General features: G+C 44.1%; 1 protein-coding gene across 6 annotated transcripts in view; it reads left to right on the top strand.

The window, feature by feature from the left end:
- The window catches only part of LOC144094185 (cytoplasmic aconitate hydratase-like), a 393,589-nt gene extending 376,372 nt beyond the window's left edge, over positions 1–17,217 (top strand). For all 6 annotated transcript variants that reach the window (XM_077628105.1, XM_077628107.1, XM_077628108.1 and 3 more), the window contains 2 exons: positions 7,462–7,647; positions 16,949–17,217. In XM_077628105.1, coding sequence (XP_077484231.1) covers positions 7,462–7,647; positions 16,949–17,059 — 297 coding nt within the window. In that variant the 3' untranslated portion in view covers positions 17,060–17,217. The remainder of the gene's footprint in view (positions 1–7,461; positions 7,648–16,948) is intronic.
- Positions 17,218–17,745: the final 528 nt, after the last annotated feature.

A 17,745-nucleotide genomic window follows, 5' to 3' on the forward strand; every position in this document is an offset into this window, starting at 1 on the left:
ACATGTATGCCGGAGGTGGGATAGTTAACTATGCAATATTGATTCCGATCTGAATTATTCGTATTCTAAATGTAGAAGTAGATGTCTCAAGTGAAGAACATACCTGGAATATTTACTTAGTGTAGCTTTGGTTCAGTGTAGTCCCTCTTGCGGAGATGGCATTGTGGTGTGTTAAAGCCCAGACTCCATTGACACTTCCTAGGCACTGCCCCACATGTATTTTAGAGATGGAATAGTAAACTCTGCAATATTCAATCCGATTTGAATTATTCGTATTCTATATATAGAAGTATATGTCTCAAGTGAAGAACATATCTGGAATATTTACTTAGTGTAGCTTTGGTTCAGTGTAGTCCCTCTTGTGGAGATGGCATTGCGGTGTGTGAAAGCCCAGACTCCATGGACACTTCCTAGGCACACCCCACATGTATGCCGGAGGTGGAATAGTAAACTATGCAATATTCAATCCGATCTGAATTATTCGTATTCTAAATCTAGAAGTAGATGTCTCAAGTGAAGAACATACCTGGAATATTTACTTAGTGTAGCTTTGGTTCAGTGTAGTCCCTCTTGTGGAGATGGCATTGGGGTGTGTGAAAGCCCAGACTCCATGGACACTTCCTAGCCACAGCCCCACATGTATGCCGGAGGTGGAATAGTAATCTATGCAATATTCAATCCGATTTGAATTATTCGTATTCTAAATCTAGAATTAGATGTCTCAAGTGAAGAACATACCTGGAATATTTACTTAGTGTAGCTTTGGTTCAGTGTAGTCCCTCTTGTGGAGATGGCATTGCGGTGTGTGAAAGCCCAGACTCCATGGACACTTCCTAGGCACACCCCACATGTATGCCGGAGGTGGAATAGTAAACTATGCAATATTCAATCCGATCTGAATTATTTGTATTCTAAATCTAGAAGTAGATGTCTCAAGTGAACAACATACCTGGAATATTTACTTAGTGTAGCTTTGGTTCAGTGTAGTCCCTCTTGTGGAGATGGCATTGTGGTGTGTGAAAGCCCAGACTCCATGGACACTTCCTAGGCACAGCCCCACATGTATGCCGGAGGTGGAATAGTAATCTATGCAATATTCAATCCGATTTGAATTTTTCGTATTCTAAATCTAGAAGTAGATGTCTCAAGTGAAGAACATACCTGGAATATATACTTAGTGTAGCTTTGGTTCAGTGTAGTCCCTCTTGCAGAGATGGCATTGCGGTGTGTGAATGCCCAGACTCCATGGACACTTCCTAGGCCCAGCCCCACATGTATGCCTGAGGTGGAATAGTAAACTATGCAATATTCAATCCGATTTGAATTATTCGTATTCTAAATCTAGAAGTAGATGTCTCAAGTGAAGAACATACCTGGAATATTTACTTAGTGTAGCTTTGGTTCAGTGTAGTCCCTCTTGTGGAGATGGCATTGCGGTGTGTGAAAGCCCAGACTCCATGGACACTTCCTAGGCACAGCCCCACATGTATGCCGGAGGTGGAATAGTAAACTATGCAATATTCAATCCGATCTGAATTATTCGTATTCTAAATCTAGAAGTAGATGTCTCAAGTGAAGAACATATCTGGAATATTTACTTAGTGCAGCTTTGGTTCAGTGTAGTCCTTGTGGAGATGGCATTGCGGTGTGTGAAAGCCCAGACTCTATGAACACTTCCTAGGCACACCCCACATGTATGCCGGAGGTGGAATAGTAAACTATGCAATATTCAATCCGATTTGAATTATTAGTATTCTAAATCTAGAAGTAGATGTCTCAAGTGAAGAACATACCTGGAATATTTACTTAGTGTAGCTTTGGTTCAGTGTAGTCCATGTTGTGGAGATGGCATTGCGGTGTGTGAAAGCCCAGACTCCATGGACACTTCCTAGGCACAGCCCCACATGTATGCCGGAGGTGGAATAGTAAACTATGCAATATTCAATCCGATTTGAATTATTCGTATTTTAAATCTAGAAGTAGATGTCTCAAGTGAAGAACATATCTGGAATATTTACTTAGCGTATCTTTGGTTCGGTGTAGTCCCTCTTGCGGAGATGGCATTGTGGTGTGTGAAAGCCCAGACTCCATGGACACTTCCTAGGCACAGCCCCACATGTATGCCGGAGGTGGGATAGTTAACTATGCAATATTGAATCCGATCTGAATTATTCTTATTCTAAATCTAGAAGTAGATGTCTCAAGTGAAGAACATACCTGGAATATTTACTTAGTGTAGCTTTGGTTCAGTGTAGTCCCTCTTGCGGAGATGGCATTGTGGTGTGTTAAAGCCCAGACTCCATTGACACTTCCTAGGCACAGCCCCACATGTATTTCAGAGATGGAATAGTAAACTATGCAATATTCAATCCGATTTGAATTATTCGTATTTATATCTAGAAGTATATGTCTCAAGTGAAGAAAATATCTGGAATATTTACTTAGTGTAGCTTTGGTTCAGTGTAGTCCCTCTTGTGGAGATGGCATTGCGGTGTGTGAAAGCCGAGACTCCATGAACACTTCCTAGGCACACCCCACATGTATGCCGGAGGTGGAATAGTAAACTATGGAATATTCAATCCGATCTGAATTATTCGTATTCTAAATCTAGAAGTAGATGTCTCAAGTGAAGAACATACCTGGAATATTTACTTAGTGTAGCTTTGGTTCAGTGTAATCCCTCTTGTGGAGATGGCATTGTGGTGTGTGAAAGCCCAGACTCCATGGACACTTCCTAGGCACAGCCCCACATGTATGCCGGAGGTGGAATAGTAATCTATGCAATATTCAATCCGACTTGAATTATTCGTATTCTAAATCTAGAAGTAGATGTCTCAAGTGAAGAACATACCTGGAATATTTACTTAGTGTAGCTTTGGTTCAGTGTAGTCCCTCTTGTGGAGATGGCATTGCGGTGTGTGAAAGCTGACTCCATGGACACTTCCTAGGCACACCCCACATGTATGCCGGAGGTGGAATAGTAAACTATGCAATATTCAATCCGATTTGAATTATTAGTATTCTAAATCTAGAAGTAGATGTCTCAAGTGAAGAACATACCTGGAATATTTACTTAGTGTAGCTTTGGTTCAGTGTAGTCCCTCTTGTGGAGATGGCATTGTGGTGTGTGAAAGCCCAGACTCCATGGACACTTCCTAGGCACAGCCCCACATGTATGCCGGAGGTGGAATAGTAATCTATGCAATATTCAATCCGATTTGAATTATTCGTATTCTAAATCTAGAAGTAGATGTCTCAAGTGAAGAACATACCTGGAATATTTACTTAGTGTAGCTTTTGTTCAGTGTAGTTCATGTTTGGAGATGGCATTGCGGTGTGTGAAAGCCCAGACTCCATGGACACTTCCTAGGCAGAGCCCCACATGTATGCCGGAGGTGGAATAGTAAACTATGCAATATTCAGTCCGATTTGAATTACTCGTATTCTAAATCTAGAAGTAGATGTCTCAAGTGAAGAACATATCTGGAATATTTACTTAGTGTATCTTTGGTTCGGTGTAGTCCCTTTTGCGGAGATGGCATTGTGGTGTGTAAAAGCCCAGACTCTATGGATACTGCCTAGGCGCAGGCCCGCATGTATGCCGGAGGTGGCATAGTAAACTATGCAATATTAAATCCGACTTGAATGATTCGTATTTTAAATCTAGAAGTAGATGTTTCAAGTGAAGAACATATCTGGATTATTTACTTAGTGTAGCTTTGATTGAGTCTAGTCACTCTTGCGGAGATGGCATTCTGGTGTGTGAAAGCCCAGACTCCATGGACACTTCCTTGGCACAGCCCCGCATGTATGCCGAAGGTGGAATAGTAAACAATGCAATATTCAATCCGGTTTGAAATATTCGTATTCTATCTAAATCTAGAAGTAGATGTCTCAAGTGAATAACATATCTGGAATTTTTACTTAGTGTAGCTTTGGTTCAGTGTAGTCCCTCTTGCGGAGATGACATTGTGGTGTGTGAAAGCCCAGACTCCATGGACACTTTCCAGGCACAGCCCCACATATATGTCAGAGGTGGAATAGTAAACTGTGCAATATTCAATCCGATTTGAATTATTCGTATTCTAAGTCTTGATGTAGATGTCTCAAGTGAAGAACATACCTGGAATATTTACTTAGTGTAGCTTTGGTTCAGTGTAGTCCCTCTTGCGGAGATGGCATTGTGGTGTGTTAAAGCCCAGACTCCATTGACACTTCCTAGGCACAGCCCCACATGTATTTCAGAGATGGAATAGTAAACTATGCAATATTCAATCCGATTTGAATTATTCGTATTTATATCTAGAAGTATATGTCTCAAGTGAAGAAAATATCTGGAATATTTACTTAGTGTAGCTTTGGTTCAGTGTAGTCCCTCTTGTGGAGATGGCATTGCGGTGTGTGAAAGCCCAGACTCCATGAACACTTCCTAGGCACACCCCACATGTATGCCGGAGGTGGAATAGTAAACTATGGAATATTCAATCCGATCTGAATTATTCGTATTCTAAATCTAGAAGTAGATGTCTCAAGTGAAGAACATACCTGGAATATTTACTTAGTGTAGCTTTGGTTCAGTGTAATCCCTCTTGTGGAGATGGCATTGTGGTGTGTGAAAGCCCAGACTCCATGGACACTTCCTAGGCACAGCCCCACATGTATGCCGGAGGTGGAATAGTAATCTATGCAATATTCAATCCGACTTGAATTATTCGTATTCTAAATCTAGAAGTAGATGTCTCAAGTGAAGAACATACCTGGAATATTTACTTAGTGTAGCTTTGGTTCAGTGTAGTCCCTCTTGTGGAGATGGCATTGCGGTGTGTGAAAGCCGACTCCATGGACACTTCCTAGGCACACCCCACATGTATGCCGGAGGTGGAATAGTAAACTATGCAATTTTCAATCCGATTTGAATTATTAGTATTCTAAATCTAGAAGTAGATGTCTCAAGTGAAGAACATACCTGGAATATTTACTTAGTGTAGCTTTGGTTCAGTGTAGTCCCTCTTGTGGAGATGGCATTGTGGTGTGTGAAAGCCCAGACTCCATGGACACTTCCTAGGCACAGCCCCACATGTATGCCGGAGGTGGAATAGTAATCTATGCAATATTCAATCCGATTTGAATTATTCGTATTCTAAATCTAGAAGTAGATGTCTCAAGTGAAGAACATACCTGGTATATTTACTTAGTGTAGCTTTGGTTCAGTGTAGTTCATGTTGTGGAGATGGCATTGCGGTGTGTGAAAGCCCAGACTCCATGGACACTTCCTAGGCAGAGCCCCACATGTATGCCGGAGGTGGAATAGTAAACTATGCAATATTCAGTCCGATTTGAATTACTCGTATTCTAAATCTAGAAGTAGATGTCTCAAGTGAAGAACATATCTGGAATATTTACTTAGTGTATCTTTGGTTCGGTGTAGTCCCTTTTGCGGAGATGGCATTGTGGTGTGTAAAAGCCCAGACTCTATGGATACTGCCTAGGCGCAGGCCCGCATGTATGCCGGAGGTGGAATAGTAAACTATGCAATATTAAATCCGACTTGAATGATTCGTATTTTAAATCTAGAAGTAGATGTTTCAAGTGAAGAACATATCTGGATTATTTACTTAGTGTAGCTTTGATTGAGTCTAGTCACTCTTGCGGAGATGGCATTCTGGTGTGTGAAAGCCCAGACTCCATGGACACTTCCTTGGCACAGCCCCGCATGTATGCCGAAGGTGGAATAGTAAACAATGCAATATTCAATCCGGTTTGAAATATTCGTATTCTATCTAAATCTAGAAGTAGATGTCTCAAGTGAATAACATATCTGGAATTTTTACTTAGTGTAGCTTTGGTTCAGTGTAGTCCCTCTTGCGGAGATGACATTGTGGTGTGTGAAAGCCCAGACTCCATGGACACTTTCCAGGCACAGCCCCACATATATGTCAGAGGTGGAATAGTAAACTGTGCAATATTCAATCCGATTTGAATTATTCGTATTCTAAGTCTTGATGTAGATGTCTCAAGTGAAGAACATACCTGGAATATTTACTTAGTGTAGCTTTGGTTCAGTGTAGTCCCTGTTGCAGAGATGGCATTGTTGTGTGAAAAAGCCTAGACTCCATGGACACTTCCTAGGCGCAGCCCCGCATGTATGCCGGAGCTGCTCTGTGCGTACATGCAGCATCAGATGCAAGCAGGGGCGAGTGCAGCGCCTATATCTGTACCTGCCAGGCGTCAGCGCCTGCATTGCCCTTGACACGCATTTATCAAAGTCAACACAAGGGTGAACGCCAATCGGAGGACGCGTCTGAGCTGACTGCAGCTGCCTCTCTTCTTCATTTGCTGAGCAATGGCACGAGTACAAGAGGGAGCCAGCACAAGGCACATTGGGGACACCTGACAGTGCCTGACATGTACACGCCGTGCAGGAGGCGCCCAATGCGTGCGCCGTAGTTGAGGCCAGCAGTTGAGGCCAGCAGTTGGGGGTTTGGCATATAGGTCCTATAGCCTGTAAATAGATTGACTCCACCGATTTCCGTTTGCCATTTTTGCTAAAGTTCGGAGCAGCTGCACTGAGTGCAACAAAGCTTCAGTACACTTTGTTTTCATGCAACGGCCTTGTGTGTTAAAAAAATATATGGTTTTGAAAATGCCTATTGTGTTGTTCAATGTTTTTTGTGTGCCAGAAATGTTCAAAATGTTTGGTTTGAATTAACTTATGACCACAAACCTACTATTGGCACAAGCATGCTAATTACAAATTGCAGTTGTTGGCTCGTAGCTTCCAGTTTTTTCTTTTGAACTTATTTTGAAATATCAAATATTTAAAAATAATAAATCACTTCTGCTTGTAGTTCAATGCACCTGGAGACTCACTTTGCAGAAATGTAATTTGTGTCCTTTCTTCTGTTATTACTTAAATGAATGAGGTCTTCATAAACTCTTGTGATGTTGTTTAATGTATTTCTTTTTACTTCATTATTGATGAACCTTTTGTGTGCTCTCTGTTGTGTGCTACTTATGTATGCCTTGTTTAAAATTTTGATGTCTACTTAAGTATTATTCACAAATTATACTATTTCCTTGTGTCTGCTGCAGCCATGCAAATAAATGGTTTCCTAGCCCTTTGTAAAGCTGTTTATATAGCATGTAGCCCAGGTAATCATCCAGTTCTCGGAAAAAAAAATTTTGATTTGATTTGAACAGCACTCCTAAGATGTATTTATAGCAGACCTCTAACAATGTTCGAGTGTACCAGTGAACAGCTCTTGCAATGGCGCAAACGATGTGATTCTGTGTGCAGCATTCTTTCTTGGACTAGTTCATGATGCTGCTGCAGCAAAGCATCGATTTCTTGTAAATCGCCAATATGCAGACGTGTATTTTTCTTTTTTGTTGCTGTACACGAGGAGACATTGTTAAAGGGCAGTGTGCTGCGTGCATATGACGGTGGGGTTTCCTCCGCAGGGCATCCAAATGGTGCTGGCTGAGAGCTACGAGCGCATCCACCGCAGCAACCTTGTGGGCATGGGCATTGTGCCCCTTCAATATCTGCCGGGGCAAAACGCCCAGATGCTGGGGCTATCTGGCCGTGAGCGCTTCAGCCTGCATCTGGGCAAGGACCTGGTGCCTGGCCAGAAGGTGGCGCTCCAGGTCAGTGCTCCGTGTCTGCACCATGAATATGGACAGAGTTTATATTGTCATGTGGTGGCGGCAGCAGTCAGGAAAACAGTAAAGGGCTTATAAAAGGAACTTTATTTGGCTCACTTGGACCGATAAAGAACTGAACATCTTGGCCCCTTTATGACTACACCAATCAACCCTCAGCCCTCAGGCCCTGGCAGCTGTGGAGCAACTGACCAAGGTGGCGGTCAGACTTCTGATGCAGCAGAGGGTGCTAAGAACCTCTGGCTCCGGACGAGCTGCCATTGGAAACTTAACCTGGTAACATTTAACACTGTAACCTTATCCAGTGAGGTTAGTCTAGCAGTCCTATTTGAGGAACTAGTGGGTAATAAATGGGATGTCATAGGGCTTAGTGAGGTCAGGAGGACAGATGAGACGTATACAGTGCTAAGAGGTGGGCATGTGTTATGCTATCGTGGATTAGCGGAAAGACTAGAACCAGGTAGAGGATTCCTCATTGATTGTTGTATAGCTGGCAACATAGAGGAATTCTGTGGTATAAACAAGACGGTGGCAGTTATCGTAATTAGGCTCAAGAAGTAGAAACTTAATGTCGCAGAGGCTTATGTGCCTACCTGCAGCCATGATGACCACATCGTCGAAACCTTCTATGAAGGCGAGGAATCGGCAATGGGCAAAGTAATAACACATTACACTGTACTGATGGGTGACTTCAATGCCAAGGTAGGAAAGAAGCAGGCTGGAGACCAGGCAGTAGGTGACTATGGCATAGGCTCTAGGAATAGCAGGGGGGAGTTATTAGGAGTTATTGGTTGAGTTCACAGAGCGAAATAATTTACATATCATGAATACTACCTTCTTCCACAAACGAGAGAACATGAAGTGGACGTGAAACAGCTCTAATGCTGAGACTAAAAATGAAATAGACTTTACTATTCGCTCACCCTGGCATCGTGCATGATGTGGAGGTCCTCAGAAAGGTGCGTTTAGCGACCACAGGATCGTAAGGTCTCGAATTAGCCTAGACTTGAAGAGGGAATGGAGGAAACTATTGAATGTAAGCAGAAGCCCAATAATGTTTTAGCGGTGAAGGGGAAAGTAGAGGAATTCAGGATATCACTTCAGAACAGATTTTTGGCTTTACTTAGGGTGACGTCCTTAATGTTCAAGCAATCTACGGTAATCCATAGCTATCATTATGGAGTGAGTAGCAGAGGAAGGCGGTACGATGGTTCGACAGGATGCCGGCAAGCTCTCTCAGAAGTCTAAAGATCTGCTTAAGAAACATCAAATCACGGAAGCATCAAACCCCACAGACGGAATTGAATTGGCCGAGCTATCAGAGGTAACCAATAAGTGCAACATATCACACATAAGGAAGTTTAATGTGGAGAGACTCGAGCATGCTCTAAAGAAAGGAGGTGGCCTAAAAGCGGTGAAGAGAAAACTAGGCACAGGCAAAAATCAAATGTATGCGTTGAGAGACAAAGAGGGCAATGTCATTAGCAATATGGGTAAGATAGTTAAAGTAGCTGAAGAGTTCTGCACAAATCTATACAGCAGCCAATGTAGTCACGATGTAAGTGAGATGAGCAGTATCGCACAGCAATGGGACACTCCGCCTGTAACGAAAGAGGAAGTAAAGAAAGCCTTAGGACAGACAGACAGACAGAAAAAATTTTTCTGCAAGTGAGTTTTAGACCTTGCTGGGTCCCTGGGCCACTGCACGGTCCCACACTGCATCAGGTCGGTCATGTCGGGACATGACGTCGGCAGCCTGAGTCACCGCAGCAAGCTGCGATGTCAGGTCTGCAGACGTGACCTCCCAGTCCTCCCAGCTCGAGGTGGCTGCGGGAGAGGGTCAGCAGGGCAGCCGAAAAGATATGGGAGAGTGTGGCGTAAGGGTCACAGCATAGGGAGCATGCAGGGAAGTGCCACAATAGTGGGATAACAGCTGAGGGGATGACAGAGAGGGGGTTTAGAGGCGTCTGAAGAGGATCTGTTGGGAGTGCGTAAGAGAAGGGTGGGGAGGGGAGTAAGTCGGACGGTCCAAACGGGGTATTTGCGTGAGCTCTGCAAAGGTGTGCGCCCGCTCCCTCGAGAATCCTGGATCGAGACTGTCCTGAGCCCGGCAAATCAAACCTCGGGCCAATTTATTATCGGCAACCTCGTTTCCAGAGTGAGCCGGCATCCACTGGAGCTGTTCCCTGCGTGGTAAATTTTGGGTTGAATTCTACTTTGGTATCCTGTATGCCAATTTTTAGACCCACCGTTCTGCTCTAGCCTCTCTGATTCATTGATCATGTTTAGCAGTGCATCTCCTGAGTGACTTGGCAAGGCAATGTCCTGTCTCTGGCAAAGTTGGACACCGCCACTTTGGAGTCGCTGAAGATGTATTGAGCGTCCGAATGTGCAAGGGCTAGGGCGATGGTGGCCTCCTCTGTCTCCTCAGGCGTAGTGCCTGAGGGAAGCTGTGAGTTAGGATGTGGAGTAGGGTTGGATTGTAGCCAACTGCTACCACTTATGCGCTGTACATGCGGCGTCTACTCAAATGGCATCGTGCAAATGCAAAGGGGGAAAGCAGCTGGTGAGAATCTGATAACAGCAGATCTGTTGAAGGACAAAGGGGAGATTGTGCTAGAAAATCTAGCCACCCTGTATACACAATGCCTTATGACCTTGATCATACCAGTAGCTTGGAAGGGGGAAAGCAGCTGGTGAGAATCTGATAACAGCAGATCTGTTGAAGGACAAAGGGGAGATTGTGCTAGAAAATCTAGCCACCCTGTATACACAATGCCTTATGACCTTGATCATACCAGAAGCTTGGAAGAATGCTAGCATCATCTTAATCCATAAGAAGGGAGATGCCAAGGACTTGAAGAAGTGCAGTCCCATCAGCTTACTGTCCATTGGTTATAAGGCTTTGGTAATCGGTAATAGGGCCAGGACAAACTTAGAGTTCATTCAACCAAGTGATCAGGTAGGCTTTTGTAAAGGATACTCTACAATAGACCATGTTCACACAATCAATCAGGTGATAGAAAAATGTGCAGATTACAACTAACCCCTATATATAGCCTTCTTAGATTATGAAAAAGCATTTGACTCGGTAGAAACCTGGGCAGTCATGCAGGTATTTTGGAATCACAATTTAGAACAGCCTTGTTTAAAAATAGTGGAAAATATCTGTAAAGCTGCATAGCTACGATAGTGTTCCATAAATTCAGCTGTAAAATTCTAATAAGGAAGGGCTTCAGGCAGGGAGGCACGATCTCGCTAAAGCTATTCACCGCCTGCTTACAGGAAGAATTCAGAGGCCTGAGTTGGGAACAGTTGGGGAGCAGAGATAATCGAGAATGCCTAGTAATCTGCGATTCGCTAATAACATTTTCTTGCTAAGTCACTCAGGAGATGCACTGCTAAACATGATCAATGAATTAGAGAGGCTAGAGCAGAATGGTGGGTCTAAAAATTGGCATACAAAGTAGTGTTCAACATTCTCGGAAACGAACAGCAATTTACAATTGGTAGTGACGTGCTGGAAGTGGTAAGGAAATACCTACGTCTACTTAGGGCAGGCAGTGAGTGCTGATCCAGATCATGAGAGGGAAATAACTAGAAGAATAAGAATGGGTTGGAGCGCATATGGCAGGTTCTCTCAGATCATGAATGGCAGTTTACCAATATCCCTCAAGAGAAAAGTGTACAACAGCTGTATCTTACTGGTACTTGTCTATACAGCAGAAATGTGGAGGATAACAAAAAGGAAAAGGACAACGCAGAGAGCCATGGAAAGGAAAAACGATAGATGTAACAGTAAGACATGAAGAGGGCAGAGTGGGTGAGGGAACAAACTCGGGTTAATGATAGCCTAGCTGAAATCAAGAGGAAGACATGGGCTGGGCAGGGCATTTAATGCGAAGGCAATATAACCAATGGTCCTTAATAGATTCCAGAAGGGAAGCATAGCAGGGTGTGGCAAAAAATGATTGGGCAGATGAGATTAAGAAGTTTGCGGAGATAGGGTGGCCACGGCTGGCACGGGACAGGATTAATTTGAGAGATATGGGAGAGGCCGTTGCCCTGCATTGGCCTTAGTCAGGCTGATGATGATGAGGACAGCACCCAATTATTGTTGCAGTAAAAATTGATTTCGTGTTTCTTTCTGGCTATGCACTTGTCCGGGAACAGAAGCTGCATTTATCGCTGAGAAAATTGTATTTACAAATTTTCCCACTAGTCGATTGAAGCTTATGACATCCTTACCGAAAAGAATGGGTTGCCATTGATTCAAGGGAATGGTGATGTTGTGTAGCCTCTCTGACCAACGACATAAAACTCTATGCGCTGTATTGGATGAGTTGAGAATAGTTCATCTTGAAGGCCACCTCAAAACAAAGAAAGGACCAACGAAAGAGGAAATGACATGGGTGCTGTCTAACAACTGAAGGTTTAATGGAAAACCCAGGAAATATGTAAGGTGAAAACGTGCGAAACTTTAAACGAAACACAGAAAACGTAATGGATTGCACTGCAAAGGAAAGGTGCTTATCGAGAAACGAGATTTCCCTGTAAAGCAACAGATGGTTTTGCCACACACATGTCAGAGTTCTTAGCAATGCAATATGCTTCCAAAGTTTCCCTGCCTATCTGGTTACTGCTGTTGTATGCCATCGTCATATTATGCAAGTCAGGCAGGCAAGGATGATCTTCATGTTCTTTGCATTCGCAGCAGTGCTGCACATGGTTAGAAGGAGATTTTTTCTTATCAAGGGACTTTTCGTGCTGTTTCAATCTGAGGTTTATGCACCTAGCCATTTGACCATAATGTATCTTTCAGCATGACAAAGGAACCCTATACACCACCCCTTTTTTGCAGTTAATGAACTTGTCTGCATGCAACACAGTGCACCGTTGAACGTCCTTTCTGGAAGAGGCCGGTTCCAAGTCCTTATTCACTGCAGCCCACAGTTTCCCAAATTTATGTTAGGCGGAGAACACCACCTGCACATTGTGTTGTGCTGCGATTTTTTATAGACGATGCGACACACCTTGCAGATACGGGATACACGTGACCTTCTTCTTGGCGCCCCTGACGAGAAGGTGTCTCCTTTTTCTTCAGCTTCCCGGAGAGTCTTTCCGCCAGCCGAGCAAGGTTCTTCTCTAGAACGCCTATTTCACATAGTCTGGCCACCTGGCCATGGAAACCCTTTTCAATCTGGTTGGGACATGACATTTTAAGGGCTGTTGACAGGCATCACAACACTAACCTGTCCTTTGCCAGTCGTTTGAGTGCTGCGAACTGAACAAGAGAAGGGGCTTTCTGGCCTTTGGTGAATACATCTAGCAAACATGATTCCTGATCAGCCTCCACTCAAGGTTTAAAAATCGTATGCACCCATCCGTTGGCAACTCAGATGTGAAGTTGAGCCCTTGACCCCCTTTTTTTTTAAATAGCTTTAGTACGTCAGGCCTAGTACAATCCAAGATTCGATGCAGACTCCGGACTTTTGTACGAAGACCTTGTTTTCCAGGTAACGACAGTAGGTAAACGATGCGTTGAAAGAAGCTCAAGGAAGCACTCCACAGCCTGAACGAGGCTGAACTTGAGACAGGAAACAGGTCTTCGAACCGCGGAGATTTACGGGTTTTTTTGCAGATAGCCAGGTAGCCAAAAGATTGCACACTACACAATGTGCAGGTGGTAATCTCTGCTGATCATAAAGTTGGGAAACTGTGCACTGCAGTGAATAAGAAACTTGAACGGGCCTTTTCCAGAAAGGACGTGTCTCATGCAGGCAAGTTGATTTACTGCAAGAAAGGAGTGGTGTATAGGGTTCCTTTGTCATGCTGAAAGATAAATTATGGTCGAACGGGTAGGTACATAAATGTCAGGTTGAAAGTAAATGAAAATTCCCTTGACAAGAAAAAATTGGCTGCGGTTTAGCTCTGGTTAATCCTGGAATGACGCGAGAGCGGGAGCTCCTCTTGGTTTTGTTCCAACGCCGAGCCCTGGCTTCTTTCAGAGCCGCCGAGCACAGCTCATCCTCTCCTCCACTCTCCATCTTTGCCCCGGCAGCAAAGCCGAGTGGTCTACATATACAGCTGCGATGCATCTCTCGCTCTCCCCCCCCACACTCGACACGGTGCATGCGCAAAGCTGTTGTAGCTCGGTTTCGCCGGCAGTAGCAGCTGCTCCGCACCACGTGTCCAACCGGCTCAAGGCCACAGCACCGCCACGGAGCTCAAGGGGTGCCATGCTAAAGGCTCGAAGAGCTGACGTAGTGTATCTTTGGCCACAAAAAATCGCTTTCTTCTAGCCTCGTGCTGCACTGCTGTGAATGCAAAGAACATGAAGATCATCTTTGCCTGCCGTAATTGCATAATATGACGATGGCATACAACAGCAGCAACCAGATAGGCAGGGAAACTTTGGAAGCATACTGCATCGCTAAGAACTCCGACACGTGTGTGGCAAAACCGTCTGTTCCTTTACAGGGAAACGAGATAGCGTTTCTCGATAAGTGCCTTTCCTTTGCAGTGTAATCCTTGATGTTTTCCAGTGTTTGTTTCGTCTTAAGTTTTGCACATTTTCGCCTTATATATTTGCTGGGTTTTTCATTAAACCTTCAGTTGTTAGGCAGTGCCCGTGTCGTCTTCTCTTTCGTTGGCCCTTTGTCTGTTTAGCGCTGGTCGTCAAGATGAAAAAAATCGGTGTCAGCAAAATTCAGTAAGCATGATAAAAAGGCACTGAGGATCGTTTTGTCACTGTATGTGACAAAAATACACACGTCGGACAGCTGCCATGCACAGACAATCCTCAAGCTCTGTAATTCTTCCCGACGCCTTCCTTTTTTTGTTGGCTTCATTAACCGGAGCATTCCTGTGGGTTTTTGGCAGACCTGGATAGTTTTTTCACTCCCTTCGAACTGTCTCCCTGCTGCCTGTTTCCCATTCTGCTGCGCATATTCAACAGCATGGAACTTCAGTTTTGCATCATAGCTTGTTCGCCTCACAGGCGGCATCATGTTAAGCATGAACACCATATGGCACCTGAGACACTGTATGAGTATGATGCTGAAATTGATATCTGCACGTACTTCATGCTGCCGCCAAATCTGTCCGGTAGTTGCGAGAATATATTATTCTGCCCTCAGGATAACATTTTTAAAATACAGTTTTAGCATAGTGTGATCTGCATTCTGTTACAGTGGGCCACTTTTTCGGGGAGATACCTGTGAGTGCACAGATAACCATGCACAGAGCACGCACATGCCATTGTGCAGGGGCAGCTGGGTCCCTGCAGAAGCGGATCACAATTGCGCTGCGCTAAAACTCTCTAATAAGTCGATTGTTTTTCTTTCTCACAATGGTTTTTATTTCTTTTGAGGCACAGTTATTGGGAATGCCAAAAGATGGCGCATGGTGGCACATAATTTTTCATCATATTTAAGTTGCACCAATGAAAAATCCAGACAAAAACACGACTTATACACCGGAAAATATGGCATATATATATATATATATATATATATATATATATATATATATATATATATATATATATATATATATATATATATATATATCTGCACCAAATGCAAAAGCTGCTTCAAAGTGACTTTGGTCAACCACATCACTGCACCTGCTGCACATGCGCTGACCAGTGGTTCCTCTGAAGCCAGCTTCTATGTTAAAAGCTGACAGAGCTCGAGCACATCAGATCTTCGCATTTGTATGACTCCCGGTCGAGAGCAGATAGGCCGTTGCACCTCATTACGAGCTTCCCAAAAAGGCCTTTTGTCATGAGCTAAAATAAAATGGACAGTTGTCACATCATTGCAAGTGGTACAGCGCAGAATGGACAAAAGACAAGTGCTTACTAACAACTGGAGGTTTATTGGAGAAGACATGGATAATATCCACTCACTCTACAACTAGGAGCGCTTGCGCTTCCCCAACAAGATACAGAATGCATTACTGATGGGAATCCGGACACATAATTTTGCAATCTTGGATAAGAACAAAAGGAGTGTTCACGCACTCGTTGCTTTCCTTGTGAATATGATGCACCTTAGAGATTGCTCTTGTTGACTGATCTTTATGGCCATACAGAACTTTAGTTATATTAGAGAGAGTGCATGCATTTTTAATCGAGGAACTGGAATTGTTAAGACAACAGTCCCTGTAATGTAAAGCCAGGTTAGAAGAAAGAGCAACTTTTTTAAAGATCTATTGTGCTGGCATAGTCGCCTGTTCAAACATTTCCCAGCTTGCCCTATATACTCCATGCCACAAGTAAAAGAGATGTCATAAACTACACCCTCATCACATGGTGCAAACTGCAAGGCATGTTTCAGTTGACCTTTCTTTTGGAATTTTTTCTTGTTTGTTTTCGTTCTTGGGCTCTTGTGTCCACAGTACCGCAAATTTTTCCTAGTTTGTTAGGAGCTGAAAACAAGACTTCCGCTTCACACCTAATGCCTACTTGCTTGCTTTAGCCAGTGTTACCACCTCTGGATCGGCTGTTTGAAGCTGTTATCAATAGCATGCACGCATGACTTTGCTATTGCTGATCCGAAACACGGCACAGCTGTGCCACATTTTACTGCATCCGTGCTAAGCTTACAAAATGCCCCTGTGCTTTATGTGGCCCAGAAATTGACTCTAGCTAAGACCAAATCTTGCACAGTGCACAATGTTTCCCATGCATGAAAACTGACTGCCGCTGCCGCCACTGCACTTGCGTGCAGCGTTGGCATGATTGTCTGCAAAACACTGCCATTGATTAGCACTCGGCAAGACCGATGTCCTAACCGATGCTGTAAATTTTTAAATCACCACATCTGCAGACATAAATTTTGCATCTGGCTGATTTATGCCTCATACTTAAAAGCAGCCTTTCATCACGTGACGCGCAAGACCTAAACGCACATTGCCAAACGCATGGCAATTGTGCCGTGTGAGAATGTGCCAAACAGGGTGAGAACCTGGCCAGAGCGATGGCTACTCATGGATATTGCATAGACAGCACACTACGATAGTCCACCTCATCAATATTATGACCACTCTACCTACTCCGAACATCCAGATGTAACAAACGACGGGTGCACGTTTGTGGTCTGACTGTATTGGGAAAAATAGAGTGCTTCCAGCAGAAAACTTATGCTAATGCGGTGGATATTCTCTCTGCTTTCCACTGACATGTATAGCTGCACAGCATCGTTTACCAGAAGCAGGTCATTTGTGCTTGCAAGTGGCTGTGGGTGGAGTGATGACAGTTGGGCTGATGACTTGTATGCAGCTGAGTGATGGCCGCAGCGTGGAAGCACTGCTTCGCTTTGACACGGAGGTTGAGCTGGCTTACTTCCACCACGGTGGTATCCTGCCTTACGTGCTGCGCCAGATGCTGTGAGGGTCCTGCTGGAAGAACTTGCAGCAGCCCGAGTGGTTCTGCAGGTGCCAGCCCTTTCCGACATGTGTCCATCGAGAAACCGACGACCAATGCATTTTCCCAGCTGTCTTCAGTTATGCTGAACAGAGACAGTTAATAAATATGTGCAAGCATTGTCAGTCTTGGTCGTTTCCTGTACCGTGTGCAAAGAGCTTGGCGAGCTGATTTTTATGCAGGCAGGGCTGGGACTCTGGCTGAGCTGAGGCTTTCCTGTGGTCGACCTAGTTTAACCCTTTCAGGACCATTGATTCCAGTTGGAATCGTCAAATTTAGCGGCCGCCAGTCCTATATTGAGCTAGAAAGTCCTTCCGCTTGTGCAGTAGTTCTGACGTTTAGCAATTTATCAACATAGGTTAGAGGCCGTTCACCTGGCTGACATATACTAGTAGGTAGGAAAGGGATATACAAACCACGTGCGCTTTGCTGTCACCATTGCCTGGCACCACGTCCTCTCTCACATGGAAGGTACAAGCATGCCTCGCGTTACTCTCAAAATATTCTTTTGGCAAGACACATTTACAAGCACAAAAATTTTTTTTATATAGTTATGATTCCAAATGGAATCGCTGGGACCCATAGGCCCTGTTGTAGAATAAGTTGCACGGTCTTTTTCAAGTTACCTGTGACTGCTTGTGTGGTGTATATAT

Source organism: Amblyomma americanum, chromosome 6 (genome assembly GCF_052857255.1).
Source record: "Amblyomma americanum isolate KBUSLIRL-KWMA chromosome 6, ASM5285725v1, whole genome shotgun sequence".
Taxonomy (NCBI): domain Eukaryota; kingdom Metazoa; phylum Arthropoda; class Arachnida; order Ixodida; family Ixodidae; genus Amblyomma; species Amblyomma americanum.